The sequence below is a fragment of the Phyllobates terribilis genome, unplaced genomic scaffold (genome assembly GCF_046119375.1).
Source record: "Phyllobates terribilis strain yellow unplaced genomic scaffold, ASM4611937v1 Scaffold_3__8_contigs__length_932513732, whole genome shotgun sequence".
NCBI lineage: Eukaryota > Metazoa > Chordata > Amphibia > Anura > Dendrobatidae > Phyllobates > Phyllobates terribilis.
In genome coordinates, this window is record NW_027362763.1 from 50,456,953 (window position 1) to 50,480,165 (window position 23,213).

Consider the following 23,213-nt stretch of genomic DNA (forward strand, 5'->3'; position numbering starts at 1 on the left):
AGACTGTAAATTTCACGCGGGGGGCCGTGCGGAGGAGACATGTCCACATAGACGGAGTCTGTAAGAATAACGATTTGATAGGAAAGACGGCGCCCGACAGCTCAGCTCTGCGTGTTTTACCAGTCCCGGGGTTTGAGGTTAGTGCGGTTTATGTAAGGTTTTAAAAAATTCTTCATAAACAGTTTCTGTAGCGGAATTTACATTTTTTTATTTTTTTATTTCTGAAACTCTAGGAAAATGCATTTAAATTGGTTGTTTCATCCTAGACCTAGGATAAAATCACTTAAAGAAAAATATATTATTGTATGTAATGTTATATGGAAAAATGTAATAAAACTTCAGTTATAAAAAAAAAAAAAAATGTAAAAAAAAATATTCTTCTATGTAATATTATATGGAAAGATTTTATGAAAATTCAGTTATAAAAAAAAAATTATAAAAAAAACACTAAATAAATAAAAATCAATAGATTTTATACGGTTAAGTCCTGACTCAGGAAATAACATACAGATATTCGTTATCATCACAACTGTATTAATCAAGAGACTAAGAATAAAGCCTAAGGTATAATTATTTTGCCACAAAAAAATTGCAACAGTTTGATTTTTTTTTTTTTTTCAGTATTTTTGTCAAAATTAATTTTAATCTAAAATAAATTGTAATGTATATGTATTTGAAAGGTGACGCCTATACAAAGTGCAATACATTCTGCAACAGCAAAAAAAAAATCTCAAGTATTAAAAAATAAAAATTAAACACAAAAAAAAAAAAGTTTCTAGTAGAATTTTGCAAAAAAATAAATATAAAAAAAAAAATGCAAAAAAAAAAAAAAAAAAAAAAAACAACAACAAAAAAGACGTTCTGTTACTCAAGGCCGAAATTATCCTGATGCTCAAAAGCAGTCTCGGCTCTTTGGGGGTTTTCTCTGCTGTGGCCACTGATTGGCAGCAGTAAGTCACGTATCGTCCCCCGCGGAAGAAGGAAGCAAAGAGATTGGGTGGTGGTGCGGAGGAGCAGTGGCGAAATAGGTAGAGGAGTATATACCTGGGTTCCCACTAGATCTTTAGTGGGAAATCGTTCTCAATAGAGGGGATGGTAAGATTTACCTCCAACCTCGCTATTATACAACCTATTCAAAGAGATAAGGAGAAGAACGTGGATGATCACATTTTCAGGGTAGCTTCTCAGTTTGGATTCTGTGCAGACGTTGTTGGCAAGTTCTTAACCATAGAAGTTTAAAATACGACCACAACGGGGGGGAGGAACGTACCTGGTAGGGTCTGACTTTGTGGTGGATTTCTTGGATTCCTACTTCTCTTGTCCTGACGTCACGACACTACGGAGGACAGACAGACATGACAGCAGGACAGTCACTAGATACATCTATGACATTATTAGGTTATTAACTCTGCAAGTGGAGATGAAATTAACCAACATCTATATCTAACATATACGACTTTCCATCCTATCGTGATTACCGACCTTGACCATCATCATCTTTTAATGGATGGAAGTCAAAATTTCTTTGCTTAGATGTTGAAGAGCGCCCATGAAATGAGACCTTCATTGTGGAATTACGACCATTAATTGTGTAGCTTTTTTGGGGCACTTTAAAGAGGACCTGTCACTTGCCATAAATGTGTAATTTTTTTTACTTGGTGTAGTTGCCATTGTTCTACTGAATCTGGCGATGTTTTTATTTTCTTTCTACGCCTCTCTGTTCCTTAGAAATTACCTTTTTTACCATGTATATAAATCTAGTCTCTGTAGTCAACTGAGCGTGCTCTTCGTCAGGATAGTCATGGTCAGTTGGCGAAGATTTACAAACAGGAAAGAGATAGCCATATGTCAGGAACGGAGAGGAGCAGGAAGAAAAAGAAAACATTGCCGGATTCAGAAGAACATCGGCATTTACACCTAAAACAAATATGACATATTTATGGCAAGTGACAGGTCCTCTTTAAGGTGGCTGTACACATTATATAAATATTGGTCTACCACAGTAATTTATCTAGGACCATCCTACCATCTAATGTTGTTTTCCTCAATGGCGAATGTTGAGGGGGAAAAAAAGGGTTAGCAGTCAGAATTTAGACTCGCCTGATCCTTTTGTCCTCACAAGGAATAAGCCAACTCTAAAGGTGTCTGAAAGTAGCTTACTCCCATCCCAGAACACATCTCATCACAGCTGAGCAGAGCATCCATGTGTATAGGGAGATCAGGACTAAAGGTTCGTAGATAAACGGGCATTTGCCTGACAGCTGTCTAAAGTATAAATCTTGCCTTAAAAGACCAGGCTATCACGTCTAGATAAGTGCCCACCGTGTGATCGTAATGACCTTCCTAGACCTTCTATGGCCAACAGGATCATAAACCTGTGCAGGGAGTGTGATCGTAATGACCTCCCTAGACCTTCTATGGCCAACAGGATCATAAACCTGTCCAGGGAGTGTGATTGTAATGACCTCCCTAGACCTTCTATGGCAACAGGATCATAAACCTGTCCAGGTAGTGTGATCGTAATGACCTCCCTAGACCTTCTATGGCCAACAGGATCATAAACCTGTCCAGGATGTGTGATCGTAATGACCTCCCTAGACCTTCTATGGCCAACAGGATCATAAACCTGTCCAGGGAGTGTGATTGTAATGACCTCCCTAGACCTTCTATGGCCAACAGGATCATAAACCTGTCCAGGGAGTGTGATCGTAATGACCTCCCTAGACCTTCTATGGCCAACAGGATCATAAACCTGTCCAGGGAGTGTGATCATAATGACCTCCCTAGACCTTCTATGGCCAACAGGATCATAAACCTGTCCAGGTAGTGTGATCGTAATGACCTCCCTAGACCTTCTATGGCCAACAGGATCATAAACCTGTCCAGGATGTGTGATCGTAATGACCTCCCTAGACCTTCTATGGCCAACAGGATCATAAACCTGTCCAGGGAGTGTGATCGTAATGACCTCCCTAGACCTTCTATGGCCAACAGGATCATAAACCTGTCCAGGGAGTGTGATCGTAATGACCTCCCTAGACCTTCTATGGCCAACAGGATCATAAACCTGTGCAGGGAGTGTGATCGTAATGACCTCCCTAGACCTTCTATGGCCAACAGGATCATAAACCTGTCCAGGGAGTGTGATTGTAATGACCTCCCTAGACCTTCTATGGCCAACAGGATCATAAACCTGTCCAGGGAGTGTGATCATAATGACCTCCCTAGACCTTCTATGGCCAACAGGATCATAAACCTGTCCAGGGAGTGTGATCGTAATGACCTCCCTAGACCTTCTATGGCCAACAGGATCATAAACCTGTCCAGGGACAAGTGAATCAATATCTTACCTCTGTTCCAAGATCTTTCATCCGTGCTAACGCCAACTCTCGTAGGTTACCGTGCTCCACCCCGGAGCTTACCAACGGCATAGGAATATCTCTGAAAACCAAGAAAGAGAAAAGTCTTTTTTTTTTTTTTTTTTTTATCAATTTGTCAACTGTTTTGCATCTTCGAATTCCTCCATGGCTGGAAGAAAAATTCTTCCAGATAGCAATTTACTTTAGTGGAGCTATCACGGTACTTGGGTTGCGCTTGCGGGAATGAAAAATCCTCAATGGTACAAAATTAAGGCTTTTATTACACCAACGCATTTCGGTCCGGCACCAAAACGCTGTAATAAAAACCTTTAATTTTATACAATCAAGGATTCTTCATTCCCGTAATCCCAACCCAGGTACCGTGATATCTACATTAAAGTAAATTACACAAGAGTGAGACTCCTATGAATTTTACGAAGGTTCAAGTCAATGAAGACCAGAAGAACCACTGGTGAACGCAGATCTCTTTTTTTTTTTTAAAGACTTCCAACAACTCCTCCTAAACAGTTTCCCAAAATTTGGTTTTCAGTATACGCAAAACAAGATAACAATCTCTCAGATTTAACCTAAGATGGTCCTATAATCCTCACATTTCCAGAAGGACATGTCAAAGCTAAAGTCAAACAAAACTATCTTCACCATATCCCTCTTTTTTTTTTTTTTTTTAACACCATTAGCAACTACAGATCTCCATTGTAAAGTCTATATGCACAAATTTCTATTTCAGGAGTTTGGTTTTCTTTTTTAAGAGCGAATGTGCTCCAAATAAACAGAAATAAATTAGAAGAGTCTAACAAGCAACTTTTTGATTTTTGTAAAACCTTCTCCATCGGTTTTTTTTCCTCTTTGGGTTTTGAAAAAAAAAAAAAAAGCCAGATGGAAATAAAAGATGGAATCCGCTCCAAACTCAGTACTGGTCAAATCAAAAAGCTGCAAAAAACGCTTCAGGAAAAAAAAAAAACTTCTTCCGAAATGCTTCAAAAATTCTTCAAAACTGCTTCAAGAAACAAAAAAAGTAATCTTCCATAAAAGTCCCAATTAAGGAGTAGCTTCCACTCGAAAAACTCAAGTCTTTGACCTCTTCAAAACAAAAATATGCACCAAAGACTCCTAAACTCTCAGAATTGATCTATGACCGTTCCATAATCCTCACATTTCCAGAAGGAAATATTAAGGCTCCAGTCAACAAAGACCATCTTTCTCTGTATTCCATTTTTGTCACCTCCAACCAGAAGAACCACTGATGATGACCAAACATTTCCATTTTAGGGACTTCGACAGCAACTCCTAAACATTTTCCCGAATTTCAGTTTTCTATACAGGCAAAGACAACGTAAGAATCTAAGTAAGGAGGAAAGAATATTCCAAAAGAACATTCCTAAAAGCAGACAACCGGTGCCAAAACTTTTTGCAAGTAATTTTACCTAACTTTTCGGACACAATGTTGCTAATATAGACACATACAAACAAACAAACAAACCAAGAACAGTCATCTCCACAATATGAGAGGGAAGAGGCCATTAGAGCACAAGCTACTACCACCGTAGACTCTTCTTCTCTTTCAAGTCGTAGAACTTCTTGTAGGAGACACTTGTGGCGTAATGTATCACTCGCTAAATGAGCAGCGGGGCTAAGATCTGAGAATAGCTAATGGAGTGGAGAGCGCAAGCGTTGACGTGGGGAGAGGTAGAGCTAATGTGTGTCTTCTGTCATTTGCTCCAAAGGATTTCAAAAGGACGGTGCTCTTACCGAGGGACAACGTGAGTGGATACTAAGTGTCTGTGATCAATCATTATGTCTGTGATCTCCAAGACATCATGTACAAGGGGGGGTAAGTAATATCACAAGGGAGAGCACAACTCCACTCAAAACCAAAGACATTCAGGTTTGACAGTAAATGACCCCAATAATCTTCCGAGAGGAATCCAGGAAGATCAGTTGTGAAGAATTGTTTGGTGGGGTCCAAGAATCTGAGTTAACAGAGCTTTCTGGGAAAAAAAGTCTATAGCTGATAAATGCCAGGAGTGTGGGTGGAATCGCCGGAATGGAAGATGGTGACAAAGACGAGCACGCCCTCTACTGCTTCATTCAAACCTTGCAGTGAATGGGGTGGTCTAATACTAGTGGGGGTTCCAGCAGTCAGACTTCAAATTATCACCAACCCAGTGGATAAACCTGCTACACCCCCTTAAGTGGAGTAATTTGTCGAAGAAGTTGAGATATGTGGAGCGAACGGTTCTAGAAATTGGAGATAAGTGGAATTATTTTTTTTTGAGGTTCTCAACCAATCCCTCTGCGAGAGTATCCTCTGTGAGTACCATGCAAAACAGCATCCTGTATCTCAGCTTTCTGAGTATTGATAAAGTGCATTGTGGGAAATGCAGAATTTACACCATGGAGAAAATTTGAACCATGGACACAAATAAAGCTAGCTGATGTATTGTGTTCCAAGTGGAAAACAAAGACTGTACGGACTTTATAGGAGTGGTCCACCCGTCGAGCTCCCCCAAGTCCTTCAATTTGCCAGAGCAGAGGTGCATGTTCCCAGTGGAAAACAAAGACTGTACGGACTTTATAGGAGTGGTCCACCCCTCGAGCCCCCCCAAGTCCATCAATTTGCCAGAGCAGAGGTGCGTGAGACTCCTGTTTTGGAGCCCTCACGAAGCTCTGTACAGAGAATGCCAAGGCACCAACGTGTGAGGCTGTGGTCACGTAGACCAGTTTTCGATGACCTTAGCTTGATCGTAAACTCAACAAGAATGTCTAAAACTGCAGAATCAACTATATTAATGGATCAAGTAAAAATTCTTGTCGACCAGTCATTGGTTTCCAGGCACATGTGAAAAGGAAAATCAACCCTGTGTGCTACAAGTGTAAACCAAATTAAAATTTGTGACCCATCATGACCCATACAACAACCCCTTTTGGCTCTAGGCAAGTGAGTCGATACTCATTTTTTTTTAGAAAACACGTTTAGACCCTTAGGATCCAGATACATGGAATGGAGAAGTTGTAAGTTCCTATGTAGAGGTGACCCCTCCGAGTCAGGTCACGAGTGGAGAATTGGATTAAAAGTACCATGAATAGTAATATAAATCTAAGAGGTCTATAAAACAAACCAAAAAACAATATATATATATATATATTTTTTTTTTTTGAACAAGTGGATAAATCTTAAAATATCAGATAGATAAGACTCAACGCAGAACGGAGAAAGGCTGATCCTAGTGAAATCAGGTGATAAAGTAAAGAAGGGTGGGAGCTCTGACCGCAGGGACCTACATTTAATCAGCAGAACAGGCACTTTTATCCTCGACGGGGGTACTTACATCTCTGCTAGAGTGGAGCGGCATTGAGCATGCTCAACTACTCCCCATTCATCCTCAATTGGGCGGTCAGCGCTGCACTCGGCTTTTTCTGGCAGCCCGGTAGAAAATGAGCAGATCAAAGGTCGGGTTATGTGCACTGGCGCTCCATACTACCAGGGATAAAAGTGCCCCATTCTGACGATTAGTGTGGGTACCGGCAGTGGAACCCTCACCTATCTATTAGTCCTCACCAGTCCTCATTGGATAACCCTTTTAAAAGGAACAGTGAGAGACGTCACCCAAAGGTGGTGGTGGTGGTGGTGTCGACCATGATATGGAGATGCCCACAAAACCCCACTAGACACACACGTGCATGCAACACAGTATTGTGTGAACGGGCATTGCGATGCATGACTGACGGATCCTTTTATAAGTCAATGTGGCGCATCGTATGACAAATCCAGAAAGTAAGAGTGTACCAAAAAACCAAGCGGCTCTCAAAAGTCTGCTGACGATCTGCAACACTATTACCTGGGGCTTTCAGTAGGACCATCAAACAGAGGTCCTGCAGCAAGAAGACAACCTTCTACATTTTTAGGGTGGAGACATATTATTCCAAAAGTTCCATTTTTGGGGTGGAGTTTTCCCCATCAAAGGAGGTTTAGTCACTTTTTTGGATAATTAATGTGCACTGAAAGTTTATTTTACAACTCATGGAAAGTAGCTCCTGCACCAGTAAAAGAAGAGTACGGCTCGGGGTGTATGACTTAAAGTAATCTTCCCTTTTTTTTGGACCCCAGAATTAACTTTGCTGAGAATTGTCGGAGGGAGATGCAACTATTCACAAATGGTTTTAATCACTGACGAGGCTTCTTCCACAGACACCATGACTTTGTACATATTGAAGGACAACGGATCGAGTTCTCCATCAGTGAAGCTGATATCACTGGCAAGAGGTTTTCGGAGAGGTGGATGATGTAGAAATTTATACCGATCTAAATCAGCAATCGAAGTTTGTTGTGTCGGAATGGATATAATGTTCTGTACATAATAAGTCTCTATGGCTCTTCCCTGTTCAAGTCATCCATGTAGCAAAGAGTGAACGGCCTGTTACTAGTCCTGAAGGGTCTGCACCCTGCTTCCTCCACGTAGAGCGTCATCCATCCGTAAGAGAAATGATCACTCTCCTCCATACCCCAAGAGGGAGGACAGTGACAGTGAAGGGATCTCGTTACATTATGCCTTATACAAGGTCAGAGACAGGCAGATAAGCAGCTGACAGCCCGCAGCCTGTACAAGATTAGACACAGGAAGACCAGCAGCTTTTACAGGATCAGAAAAAAAAAAATCAGACAAACCATTGAGCATCCCATAGCTTGTACGGTTAGACAGACAGACAAGATGCTGACCTTCCCACAGAATGTACAGGGTAAGTCACAGGTAGACAAGCAGCTGACCCTCCGACAGATTGTACAGGGTAAGACACAGGCAGACCAGCAGCTAACCCTCCCACAGACAAGCATACAAGCAGCCGACCCTCCCACAGATTCTATAGGGTAAGACACAGACAAACCATTGAGCATCCCATAGCTTGTAAGTTTAGACGGACAGACAAGATGCTGACCTTCCTACAGATTGTTACGGATCCGGGTGGTGGAACCTCTGTGCTGCGGTGCAAGGAGGGACCAGAAGTGCGTGACTAAGTATCTACTCGGCCCGACCAGGGTCGCACGGCGGCGCAGTCGACTCCGTGAACCAGGGAGGGACCGAGCAGAGGGACCAGGTGCCATTCTGGGACTGACCTTGTGTGAGAGCAGGTGACTCCCACGAGACAGAAGGCAGGAACTGACAGGTACAGCGGAAGAGCACGGCTGGAAGGCAGACGGGTGGTCCGGGTAGTCAGGCAGGCTGATTCAGCTGATAGCCAGACAGGTGCTCCGGGGAAGTAAGCTGGCGGGCACAACAGATAACAGGCAGGTGCTATCAGGTAAGCAGGCAGGTGGGCACGGCAGGTAAAGGCAGGCTGCAGGCACGGCAGGTAACAGGCAGGTGCTTCCAGGTAAGCCGGCTGGCAGGCACGGCAGGTAACAGGCAGGTGCTTCCAGGTAAGCCGGCTGGCAGGCACGGTAGGTAACAGGCAGGTGCTTCCAGGTAAGCAGGCGGGCAGAACCCATAGACAGACTGGCGGACAAGACTGACTTGCAGAGGACCTGAGAGCTGAAGTAAAGTAAGTATCACAGAGCAACAACCTTGCACGGGCACCTCCATATTGGTGGAGGTGCCTTATGTAGGGAAAGTCCTCCAGCTATTGGCCGGGGACTTTTTAGAACGGCACGAACAGCCCCTTTAATACGGAGGGAGTGCGCACGGCCTAAGCACAGAGCCAGGGAAGCAGCGTGCACCAGCAGCAGCTGCAGGGAGGCTGGAATACGCCGGAGCTGGACCGCGGCGGTAAGGGGGGCGGCGTCTCTGCCTGACAGGGGGCAGAGACGCCGATGCTACACAGATTGTACAGGGTAAGTCACAGATAGACAAAATTGCTGGTTAAAAACTGCAAATTAATCTAAGAATTAGCTAAAACAAGATGCCAAAACGCAAAGCCGGAATAACCAATGATGATTCATGGCAGCAGATAGCAGCACTATCCTGTGCACTGTTTACGCTACAGCTAATACTGATGAGTAGAAGGTTGGCGTCTGCAACTTTTTAGCAGTGATGCAGTTATAAGCGTCATACTCAACATGTAAGCTAGGAATGTGCATGAGGAACGCCTCTGCCCAAAAATCTCAAAAATATCCAATATAAAAGTTCAGGTCTGGGATACAAACAGCTCAACAAAATTTGACAAAGTAAAAAATCCAAAATCTCGCAGTTTACTGGCTCCGTAGAGCAGCTCCATGCCATTCTGCTGCTATTTAAAGTGATGATAACCCTATCGGGCATCACAAAAGCATGCGTGGTGCAGATGCTGAGAATTACACATTCGGATACAATAATAAAATAGAAATGACAGCAACGGTAACAAAATCTAAAACTGCAGCTATTTTACTGTCATAGAGACACTGAGCGTTCAGTTTATGATGCCTCCAAGGCTTTCTGCGGATCTCTCCAAGAACACATTTTTACGAGCTTCTTCTTTTTCTTGGCCACGCAGTCATTTGTCAGCATTCACAAGAGACATCATTGATCCCTTCTCCCGGGATTTTACTTCTTTAAGGCTGCATTCCAAGAGAGACAAATCGCTCCTCGGAAAACTGTGCAGCAAATAAATCCTACTAAAAGCAGATGATCATCCGAGAAAAATTCTCTGAGATCCATTTCCTAGACAGATTTTCTATAACTGTCTTGGGAGGACAATGAATGCTCACTCCTAAATCTAGACTCTACGGAGAGAACTCCTCCATCATTTGTAACAAGGCTCTCCACTTCCGCAGCTTCAGGAGTTCCCGAGGGAATAAGTACAGGGTCTCCACTTCTGCAGCTTCAGGAGTTCCCGAGGGAATAAGTACCGGGTCTCCACTTCTGCAGCTTCAGGAGTTCCCGAGGGAATAAGTACAGGGTCTCCACTTCTGCAGCTTCAGGAGTTCCCGAGGGAATAAGTACAGGGTCTCCACTTCTGCAGCTTCAGGAGTTCCCGAGGGAATAAGTACAGGGTCTCCATCGCACGTTTCCTTATGACAGATACATTGCAAGTGGAAATGCAAAAGGATCCTGTTCCTCCCTCCATAATCCACAGGGCAATTCCTCCACTTTTTGCTTGCTAAAAATTCAGTAAACATGGCGGAAAGGACTCAGACAGGAGATCCGTGGCAAATTCTCTACCGGGCTGACAGAAAAAGATAGGCGCATGGCTTGGCAGGCCCCTAATGGCTGGAGCGGAGGTGGAGTATGTGCACTGCTGCTCCAATCTCAGAGATAAAAGTGACCCATTTTGCCAAACTGTGCGAGTTCCAGTGGTGGGACAATCAACAAGCCATCGTTTATCCTGAGCACAGGAGGTAACTTTTTTTTTAACCAGACAACCTCGTTCACCATTTTCTGCTGCAGCCAATTTTTTGACTATTTTTTTTTTTTCAGGCAAATTAGCCATATGAGGGCTCGTTCCTTGAAGGACAAGTTGTAGCACGGCGCCATTTTTTTTGATACCAGTAACTCTTATTTTTCCATGGATGGAGTTAGGCGAGTGTTTGGGCGGAAACAGCGTCTTATTTTTTTTTTTGCTTTTACTTTTTACTGATTATGTTACATAATTTTATATTTGGATAGAACTCGACAGACTCAGCGATATAGAATGTTTATTTTTTAAAGTCCCCTTAGGGGACTTGAACCTGCGATCGTTCGATCAATTGTAGTGTACTGCAGTATATCGCTAAAATCACGGTCTCTCGTGAAGTGTTGACATGGAGCTCTAGGGACTGTAAACAGGTTCAGGGTGGGATCTCAGGAACCAAGGGGGCTGATGGGTTCCCGGAATGGTGAGCCCTTGTGTCAGAAATGAACAGCGGCATTTAAAGGTTTAAACAGCAGTGATCAGAACATTCCTCCGATCGCTGCTGCTGCTGCTGCATGCAGATGAAGTAGAACAGGAGGCATATGCCGTGCACGGTGCAAGCTCCTGAGGATGGTCAATACACCCACACCTGGAGTGTGACACCGCACAAAGACAAAGAATCCTAGACCGAAAAGAGTACGTTTCTCTACTGCGCTCTACGTATCTGCTACCACCCAGGAGAGAGAACCGACGCAACCTGCGGCTTTACAGCTCCATCCTGACAGATGCAATAACCGGGAACAAATGGAAAAATAGATTTTCTCGTTCCCCTCAGACGTCTTCAAGAATCCTCGCAGTTAAATGTTAAAGATGAGAGAAAAAAAAATATAAAGGGGAAAGTAATTAACTCACCCGCGTGCGGCCATTTTCTCTGGTGCGGAGTCTATTATGGGGGGTAGGAAGCAAAATGTATTTGTTTAATGGTCTGGTCGTTATTACCTCTCAGAAATCCAACCGCTTCTTTTATTCTTTTCTTCAGCGCAGTTCACAGTAAGGTCATATATTTCCTTGTCAGATCTCGTGGTCTTATGGCGGAGACAACAAGAGGATTTTCTTGTAGACGCCACACCAGGTGAATATCTCAATGGCCACTTTTCATTGGGATGGAGACAATGGACATTTAACCATTTCGTGAAATATATATATTATATATTATATATATATATATATATATATATATATATATATATATATATATATATATATATATATATATATATATATATAAAAATATACTTACAAGGGGGGGGGGGGGGAGGAAGAGGAGGCAACAACCTAAATAAGAGTTTTAAATATATAACGAATACAATAAATGGCAGTGTGGACACGCTATTTCATCATCCGTTCAGCAAGTTGGGTGCGGATGTATAAAGCAGGAACCTTTTTCTTACCATTTTATTTGGCGCTAACTTTACTAAGTAGATCCTGATGGCTCTCTCTGTTCCCTCCTCTCAGTGTTATTTATAGAACCAAAGAAGGGATTGCCGACCGAGCTACATAATATGGAAAGAGGGGAAAGCATTTACAGTCTCAGGGAGGGCAGAGGAAAAAAAAAAAAAAATGACTAGAAAAGGAGGAAAGCAAATAAAGATAAAAAGGAGTTGTGTTAAAACAGGAGCTAATAAGCAGCACCCTGGATAGACACACAGCCTATATTACTGTGAGAAACACTCTTACAAGAAAGAAAACTGAAACTTGCATCAGGCTAAGGACAGCAGGAACCCGTTTCTTACAGCGGTGACCGGACCTACCTAAAATAGCTGGTGTAAAACCACTTAAGACGCCGCTGTCAATATGAAAGTGACATTAAAAGAAAACCTGTCACAGGGTACAACGCGGCCAGTTTTTGCTCTTAATTTTCTTTTTTTCAAATTCGCCATGTTGTTCCAAAGATTATAGGATTTCTATTTTGTGCCAACTTTATTAAGGTGCTCTGGAGGGCTCTCTCTACTCTCCTCTCAGAGATAGCATCAAAGAAGGTATTGAAAACAAATCTAATACTGAAAGGGGGAAAGCATGTGCAGTATCAGAGAGGGCAGAGAAAAATTTCTGTAGAAAAGGAAGACAGCACATCAATATTAAAAGAAGCTGTGCCAATACATGAGCTAATAAGCAGCACCCTGGATACACACACAGCCTATATTACTGTGAGAGACACTCCTACAAGAAAGAAATCTGAATATTTAATCAGATTAAGAACAACAGTCTAATATAAAACATTCTCATGTACACTCTGCAATATTCATTCATTTTCAACTAAACGTAGTCGCCATATGTAAAATTCAGGTTTCCCATGTCAAAGGTGACCATAGCATTTAGTTGTAACCACGCTGTAGTCTATGTTGGTTTGAACAGCTCACCTCTGTACTCTATAAACTCGGGTCCATGGTGGAACAAGAGCCAAAATCCTGGCCACTAGATCTACCAAGGTGCTTGGAGAGTAACTTCTGTATCTTCCAGTTTTCCAGAGTTCGTACAACCCAGTGCCACGAATGACTAGGGTTGGGTAAAGCTTCATTCCATCAGGTCTGAAAGCGGGGTTTTCAAAAAACTCCTGTTAAGCAAAAGGAGAGAGATGACAGACGTGCATAGTACAGGACAAGTACCCCAACCCACACAGAATTATGGCTGGTGTGTCCTGCTTCTCTGCTGGGCTCTGCTACATAGAGAATGTCACATGACCTGAAGGTCTCTGCAAGACAGAATGGTGGAGCAGGGATCTGAGAGCTCCCTGCACCACGGTCTTAACAGACACTGATACAACAGAATTCGGTGTATTCCCCCCAACTTTATGGGACATCAACTTAAATTCAGGACTGTCCTGCTGGATCTGGGACGGTTGGGAAGTAGAACAATTCTACATGTAAAATGAAAAATTGCAGACATTTCCTTTAAAGGTTTTTTTTTTTTCGCCCCATCAGTAAACTTGATTTGTTGTTAAAGGTGTAGAGTTCATCAAGCAAAACATCATCCGGACATTAAAATGTATCAGTCCATCAAATCCTAAACCGGAATAAACATAACATTTATCATCTGCAGACTGCGCGGGTAATGTGCTGTCAAGGTTTACAGCTCTGTAGACAGAAATTATATGAGAAGCGATCGCCGGATGCGGTTGGTGATATTCAGATTTACCCATAGGGAGCAGGAGTGAGATCACAGGATCTGGGACGAGCCGTCAGGGATTAGTTTCTGTCCCTACGAGGTAACAAGCCCATTATGTGACAATGGCTGCTACGTCATCGCTGACTGATAGGAACACATAAATAGTATTTGATCTTAAAAAAAAAAAAATGTAGAAAAACTAGAGGAGAGAAAGAAAAAAATCAAAGCTGAAATAAGCATAAGGAAATTTCTTCGGCTAGAGTCCCACAAGACGTTATGAAAGCATAAAATATTGCTGAGAAATGATAGCAAAGAAAAATAGAATGAAACGACGGCAACAAAATGCGTCAACTAAACTGACTATGCCGGAGAGAAACCTCCTTCAAGTCAGTACTGTGGGAAGAGTCCACTTAGGTATCACAATGACAGTGAAGTCAGGGTCAACATAATGTAGTTATCTCCAATAGATGGCACTAGAGAGTCGGGATCCTCCCTCTTCAACGAGAGCTAATTTACAGTCGTCCCCCCTTAAAAAGGAAAAAAGTCACTTGCGCAAAAAACAGATACCTTATAATAATCCCTGAGCTCCCCTGATTCGGACGCTCTTTTCCGTTTTGTGCTACGTCGCTCCATTGTGGAGATATTCACATTTGATTCATTTGGAGCGCAGAATGTGAAAACTCTGCTTGGAGTGCAACTGGATGTTTCTTAGAGTCTTCTCTTGGGGCGTGCACTTACACCTGTCTCTCATGGAAGCTGCCAATCACAGCTCAGAATCTGAGCCTGCTAGATCAGCTACAGAGCTGTGATGAGCAGCATCATGGAGGGAGGGGTGAAGGACACACCCCCAGATAAGACTCGACCAGTTACACTACAAGTGGAGATTTCACATAGTGCGCTCCAAAGGCAACAAATGTGAATATCTCAGCAATGGAGCGACGTAGGGCAAAGCAGAAAAAAGCGGCAGAATCAGGGCAGCTCAGGGATTTTTACTAAGTGTTTAACTCCATTTTTATTTTTACCAAGTGAGAGGATCTCTTTACGATTTAAAAAATGTCATTTAGAGTGTGAAATGTACCTAGGTGGAAATCCTGCTCATGAAACTTCTGCGACAAAGGTATACCTCCAATTTTCTGTGAATCTATTTGGCCAGGTCTTTTTCTTTTTGGGGAGTCAGAAGAAACAATCATATTTCTAAGACTTCTAACGTTGTCAATCATCCTTTGGAGTAATTTTGGCGGTCTGAACAGTCCTTTTTTTTTTTTTTAACGCCCCGACAAAAATGGAAACTGATATGTAAGGGAAAAATAACGGAAGCAGTAACGAACGCAGGGGTAGTAAGTCAGCAGTTTGACGTGAAGATTAACTACTGCACGTTCCACCCAGTAGAACAATTTATGAAGATGATTATGTGTCGCATTAAATCAGTGGCACTGCCTGTCCCGTCCGGGCATGACGAGAGTTGACAGTACTGTGCCGGCACTTTACGTCAGGTCACAATAGAACGTTACAGTCTAGAGGTTTCCGGAATTTTTTCAAGTTTTTTTTTTTTTTACTTTTTACAGCAAGAAACCATCTCTAAACTCAGTGTGTGGGAGGCCGTCAAACAGCAGCAGCGGACTAGATGTTATAATTCACTTCCTGCTGGCGTTGACAAAGTGTATATCTGATGATTGCTGTGTCTACTTACCAACATCAGAAGGAAAACGTAGGGAAAGAAAAAACAGACCCCAGAGAGGGCAGTGGGATCACAACTAATGGGCTCTACCGATGTCACCATAGAATGTCAGAAGATCGGAGCTGTGTAGACTTCACCTCTACATATTTTTCATTGTCTACAGGTTTATGGTCATTATCGATAAAGGTGGAATGTAAAGGATCCAGTATTATAGTAGTTATATTCTTGTACATAGGGGGCAGTATTATAGTAGTTATATTCTTGTACATAGTGGCAGTTTTATAGTAGTTATATTCTTATACATAGGAGGCAGTATTATAGTAGTTATATTCTTGTACATAGGGGGCAGTATTATAGTAGTTATATTCTTGTACATAGGGGCAGTATTATAGTAGTTATATTCTTGTACATAGGGGCAGTATTATAGTAGTTATATTATTGTACATAGGGGTCAGTATTATAGTAGTTATATTCTTATACATAGGGGTCAGTATTATAGTAGTTATATTCTTGTACATAGGGGGCAGTATTATAGTAGTTATATTCTTGTACATAGGGGCAGTATTATAGTAGTTATATTCTTGTACATAGGGGGCAGTATTATAGTAGTTATATTCTTGTACATAGGGGCAGTATTATAGTAGTTATATTCTTGTACATAGTGGCAGTATTATAGTAGTTATATTCTTGTACATAGGGGCAGTATTATAGTAGTTATATTCTTGTACATAGGAGCAGTATTATAGTAGTTATATTCTTGTACATAGGAGCAGTATTATAGTAGTTATATTCTTGTACATAGGAGCAGTATTATAGTAGTTATATTCTTGTACATAGGGGCAGTATTATAGTAGTTATATTCTTGTACATAGGAGCAGTATTATAGCAGTTATATTCTTGTACATATGAGGCAGTATTATAGTAGTTATATTCTTGTACATATGAGGCAGTATTATAGTAGTTATATTCTTGTACATAGGGGGCAGTATTATAGTAGTTATATTCTTGTACATAGGAGTAGTATTATAGTAGTTATATTCTTGTACATAGGAGCAGTATTATAGTAGTTATATTCTTGTACATAGTGGCAGTATTATAGTAGTTATATTCTTGTGTCTATAGGGAGCAGTATTATAGTAGTTATAATCTTGTACATAGGGGCAGTATTATAGTAGTTATATTCTTGTACATAGTGGCAGTATTATAGTAGTTATATTCTTGTGTCTATAGGGAGCAGTATTATAGTAGTTATATTCTTGTACATAGGGGGCAGTATTATAGTAGTTATATTCTTGTACATAGGAGCAGTATTATAGTAGTTATATTCTTGTACATAGGGGGCAGTATTATAGTAGTTATATTCTTGTACATAGGAGCAGTATTATAGTAGTTATATTCCTGTACATAGGGGCAGTATTATAGTAGTTATATTCTTGTACATAGGGGCAGTATTATAGTAGTTATATTCTTGTACATAGGGGCAGTATTATAGTAGTTATATTCTTGTACATAGGGGCAGTATTATAGTAGTTATATTCTTGTACATAGGAGCAGTATTATAGTAGTTATATTCTTGTACATAGGAGCAGTATTATAGTAGTTATATTCTTGTACATAGGAGCAGTATTATAGTAGTTATATTCTTGTACATAGGAGCAGTATTATAGTAGTTATATTCTTGTACATAGGAGCAGTATTATAGTAGTTATATTCTTGTACATAGGGGCAGTATTATAGTAGTTATATTCTTGTACATAGGGGCAGTATTATAGTAGTTATATTCTTGTACATAGGGGAAGTATTATAGTAGTTATATTCTTGTACATAGGAGCAGTATTATAGTAGTTATATTCTTGTACATAGGAGCAGTATTATAGTAGTTATATTCTTGTACATAGGAGCAGTATTATAATAGTTATATTCTTGTGTCTATAGGGAGCAGTATTATAGTAGTTATATTCTTGTACATAGGGGGCAGTATTATAGTAGTTATATTCTTGTACATAGGAGCAGTATTATAGTAGTTATATTCTTGTACATATGAGGCAGTATTATAGTAGTTATATTCTTGTACATAGGGGCAGTATTATAGTAGTTATATTCTTGTACATAGTGGCAGTATTATAGTAGTTATATTCTTGTACATAGGAGGCAGTATTATAGTAGTTATATTCTTGTACATAGGAGCAGTATTATAGTAGTTATATTCTTGTACATATGAGGCAGTATTATAGCAGTTATATTCTTGTACATATGAGGCAGTATTATAGTAGTTATATTCTTGTACATAGGGGCAGTATTATAGTAGTTATATTCTTGTACATAGTGGCAGTATTATAGTAGTTATATTCTTGTACATAGGAGGCAGTACTATAGTAGTTATATTCTTGTACATAGGGGGCAGTATTATAGTAGTTCTATTCTTGTACATAGGGGGCAGTATTATAGTAGTTATATTCTTGTACATAGGGAGCAGTATTATAGTAGTTATATTATTGTACATAGGGGCAGTATTATAGTAGTTATATTCTTGTACATAGGAGCAGTATTATAGTAGTTATATTCTTGTACATAGGGAGCAGTATTATAGTAGTTATATTATTGTACATAGGGGCAGTATTATAGTAGTTATATTCTCGTACATAGGGGCAGTATTATAGTAGTTATATTCTTGTACATAGGGAGCAGTATTATAGTAGTTAGATTCTTGTACATAGGGAGCAGTATTATAGTAGTTATATTCTTGTACATAGGGGCAGTATTATAGTAGTTATATTCTTGTACATAGGGGGCAGTATTATAGTAGTTATATTCTTGTACATAGGGAGCAGTATTATAGTAGTTATATTCTTGTACATAGGGAGCAGTAATATAGTAGTTATATTCTTGTACATAGGAGCAGTATTATAGTAGTTATATTCTTGTACATAGGGGCAGTATTATAGCAGTTATATTCTTGTACATAGGAGCAGTATTATAGTAGTTATATTCTTGTACATAGGGGGCAGTATTATAGTAGTTATATTCTTGTACATAGGGAGCAGTAATATAGTAGTTATATTCTTGCACATAGGAGCAGTATTATAGTAGTTATATTCTTGTACATAGGGGGCAGTATTATAGTAGTTATATTCTTGTACATAGGGAGCAGTATTATAGTAGTTATATTCTTGTACATAGGGAGCAGTATTATAGTAGTTATATTCTTGTACATAGGGGGCAGTATTATAGTAGTTATATTCTTGTACATAGGGGGCAGTATTATAGTAGTTATATTCTTGTACATAGGGGGCAGTATTATAGTAGTTATATTCTTGCACATAGGAGCAGTATTATAGTAGTTATATTCTTGTACATAGGGGGCAGTATTATAGTAGTTATATTCTTGTACATAGGGGGCAGTATTATAGTAGTTATATTCTTGTACATAGGGAGCAGTATTATAGTAGTTATATTCTTGTACATAGGGGGCAGTATTATAGTAGTTATATTGTTGTACATAGGGGGCAGTATTATAGTAGTTATATTCTTGTACATAGGAGCAGTATTATAGTAGTTATATTCTTGTACATAGGGGGCAGTATTATAGTAGTTATATTCTTGTACATAGGGAGCAGTATTATAGTAGTTATATTCTTGTACATAGGGAGCAGTAATATAGTAGTTATATTCTCGTACATAGGAGCAGTATTATAGTGGTTATATTCTTGTACATAGGGGGCAGTATTATAGCAGTTATATTCTTGTACATAGGAGCAGTATTATAGTAGTTATATTCTTGTACATAGGAGCAGTATTATAGTAGTTATATTCTTGTACATAGGAGCAGTAATATAGTAGTTATATTCTTTTACATAGGAGCAGTATTATAGTGGTTATATTCTTGTACATAGGAGCAGTATTATAGTAGTTATATTCTTGTACATAGGAGCAGTATTATAGTAGTTATATTCTTGTATATAGGGAACAGTATTATAGTAGTTATATTCTTGTACATAGGAGCAGTATTATAGTAGTTATATTCTTGTATATAGGGAGCAGTATTATAGTAGTTATATTCTTGTACATAGGAGCAGTATTTTAGTAGTTATATTCTTGTATATAGGGAGCAGTATTATAGCAGTTATATTCTTGTACATAGGAGCAGTATTATAGTAGTTATATTCTTGTACATAGGGGCAGTATTATAGTAGTTATATTCTTGTACATAGGGAGCAGTAATATAGTAGTTATATTCTTGCACATAGGAGCAGTATTATAGTAGTTATATTCTTGTACATAGGGGGCAGTATTATAGTAGTTATATTCTTGTACATAGGGAGCAGTATTATAGTAGTTATATTCTTGTACATAGCAGTATTATAGTAGTTATATTCTTGTACATAGGAGCAGTATTATAGTAGTTATATTCTTGTACATAGGAGCAGTATTATAGTAGTTATATTCTTGTACATAGGAGCAGTATTATAGTAGTTATATTCTTGTACATAGGGGCAGTATTATAGTAGTTATATTCTTGTACATAGGGGCAGTATTATAGTAGTTATATTCTTGTACATAGGGGCAGTATTATAATAGTTATATTCTTGTACATAGGAGCAGTATTATAGTAGTTATATTCTTGTACATAGGAGCAGTATTATAGTAGTTATATTCTTATACATAGGAGCAGTATTATAATAGTTATATTCTTGTGTCTATAGGGAGCAGTATTATAGTAGTTATATTCTTGTACATAGGGGGCAGTATTATAGTAGTTATATTCTTGTACATAGGAGCAGTATTATAGTAGTTATATTCTTATACATAGGAGCAGTATTATAGTAGTTATATTCTTGTACATAGTGGCAGTATTATAGTAGTTATATTCTTGTACATAGGAGGCAGTATTATAGTAGTTATATTCTTGTACATAGGAGCAGTATTATAGTAGTTATATTCTTGTACATATGAGGCAGTATTATAGCAGTTATATTCTTGTACATATGAGGCAGTATTATAGTAGTTATATTCTTGTACATAGGGGCAGTATTATAGTAGTTATATTCTTGTACATAGGGGGCAGTATTATAGTAGTTATATTCTTGTACATAGGAGTAGTATTATAGTAGTTATATTCTTGTACATAGGAGCAGTATTATAGTAGTTATATTCTTGTACATAGTGGCAGTATTATAGTAGTTATATTCTTGTGTCTATAGGGAGCAGTATTATAGTAGTTATATTCTTGTACATAGGGGCAGTATTATAGTAGTTATATTCTTGTACATAGTGGCAGTATTATAGTAGTTATATTCTTGTGTCTATAGGGAGCAGTATTATAGTAGTTATATTCTTGTACATAGGGGGCAGTATTATAGTAGTTATATTCTTGTACATAGGAGCAGTATTATAGTAGTTATATTCTTGTACATAGGGGGCAGTATTATAGTAGTTATATTCTTGTACATAGGAGCAGTATTATAGTAGTTATATTCCTGTACATAGGGCAGTATTATAGTAGTTATATTCTTGTACATAGGGGCAGTATTATAGTAGTTATATTCTTGTACATAGGGGCAGTATTATAGTAGTTATATTCTTGTACATAGGGGCAGTATTATAGTAGTTATATTCTTGTACATAGGAGCAGTATTATAGTAGTTATATTCTTGTACATAGGAGCAGTATTATAGTAGTTATATTCTTGTACATAGGAGCAGTATTATAGTAGTTATATTCTTGTACATAGGAGCAGTATTATAGTAGTTATATTCTTGTACATAGGAGCAGTATTATAGTAGTTATATTCTTGTACATAGGGGCAGTATTATAGTAGTTATATTCTTGTACATAGGGGCAGTATTATAGTAGTTATATTCTTGTACATAGGGGCAGTATTATAGTAGTTATATTCTTGTACATAGGAGCAGTATTATAGTAGTTATATTCTTGTACATAGGAGCAGTATTATAGTAGTTATATTCTTGTACATAGGAGCAGTATTATAATAGTTATATTCTTGTGTCTATAGGGAGCAGTATTATAGTAGTTATATTCTTGTACATAGGGGGCAGTATTATAGTAGTTATATTCTTGTACATAGGAGCAGTATTATAGTAGTTATATTCTTGTACATATGAGGCAGTATTATAGTAGTTATATTCTTGTACATAGGGGCAGTATTATAGTAGTTATATTCTTGTACATAGTGGCAGTATTATAGTAGTTATATTCTTGTACATAGGAGGCAGTATTATAGTAGTTATATTCTTGTACATAGGAGCAGTATTATAGTAGTTATATTCTTGTACATATGAGGCAGTATTATAGCAGTTATATTCTTGTACATATGAGGCAGTATTATAGTAGTTATATTCTTGTACATAGGGGCAGTATTATAGTAGTTATATTCTTGTACATAGTGGCAGTATTATAGTAGTTATATTCTTGTACATAGGAGGCAGTACTATAGTAGTTATATTCTTGTACATAGGGGGCAGTATTATAGTAGTTCTATTCTTGTACATAGGGGGCAGTATTATAGTAGTTATATTCTTGTACATAGGGAGCAGTATTATAGTAGTTATATTATTGTACATAGGGGCAGTATTATAGTAGTTATATTCTTGTACATAGGAGCAGTATTATAGTAGTTATATTCTTGTACATAGGGAGCAGTATTATAGTAGTTATATTATTGTACATAGGGGCAGTATTATAGTAGTTATATTCTCGTACATAGGGGCAGTATTATAGTAGTTATATTCTTGTACATAGGGAGCAGTATTATAGTAGTTAGATTCTTGTACATAGGGAGCAGTATTATAGTAGTTATATTCTTGTACATAGGGGCAGTATTATAGTAGTTATATTCTTGTACATAGGGGGCAGTATTATAGTAGTTATATTCTTGTACATAGGGAGCAGTATTATAGTAGTTATATTCTTGTACATAGGGAGCAGTAATATAGTAGTTATATTCTTGTACATAGGAGCAGTATTATAGTAGTTATATTCTTGTACATAGGGGCAGTATTATAGCAGTTATATTCTTGTACATAGGAGCAGTATTATAGTAGTTATATTCTTGTACATAGGGGGCAGTATTATAGTAGTTATATTCTTGTACATAGGGAGCAGTAATATAGTAGTTATATTCTTGCACATAGGAGCAGTATTATAGTAGTTATATTCTTGTACATAGGGGGCAGTATTATAGTAGTTATATTCTTGTACATAGGGAGCAGTATTATAGTAGTTATATTCTTGTACATAGGGAGCAGTATTATAGTAGTTATATTCTTGTACATAGGGGGCAGTATTATAGTAGTTATATTCTTGTACATAGGGGGCAGTATTATAGTAGTTATATTCTTGTACATAGGGGGCAGTATTATAGTAGTTATATTCTTGCACATAGGAGCAGTATTATAGTAGTTATATTCTTGTACATAGGGGGCAGTATTATAGTAGTTATATTCTTGTACATAGGGGGCAGTATTATAGTAGTTATATTCTTGTACATAGGGAGCAGTATTATAGTAGTTATATTCTTGTACATAGGGGGCAGTATTATAGTAGTTATATTGTTGTACATAGGGGGCAGTATTATAGTAGTTATATTCTTGTACATAGGAGCAGTATTATAGTAGTTATATTCTTGTACATAGGGGGCAGTATTATAGTAGTTATATTCTTGTACATAGGGA

At 38.7% G+C, this 23,213-nt stretch overlaps 1 protein-coding gene across 1 annotated transcript in view; it reads right to left on the reverse strand.

Moving 5' to 3' along the window:
- ELP3 (elongator acetyltransferase complex subunit 3) overlaps positions 1 to 23,213 on the reverse strand; it is a 260,655-nt gene that overhangs the window by 31,942 nt on the left and 205,500 nt on the right. The window contains exons 10-12 of the mRNA XM_073673871.1: positions 13,100 to 13,293; positions 3,351 to 3,441; positions 1,271 to 1,336 (exon numbers count right to left, since the gene is read on the reverse strand). Coding sequence (XP_073529972.1) covers positions 1,271 to 1,336; positions 3,351 to 3,441; positions 13,100 to 13,293 — 351 coding nt within the window. The remainder of the gene's footprint in view (positions 1 to 1,270; positions 1,337 to 3,350; positions 3,442 to 13,099; positions 13,294 to 23,213) is intronic.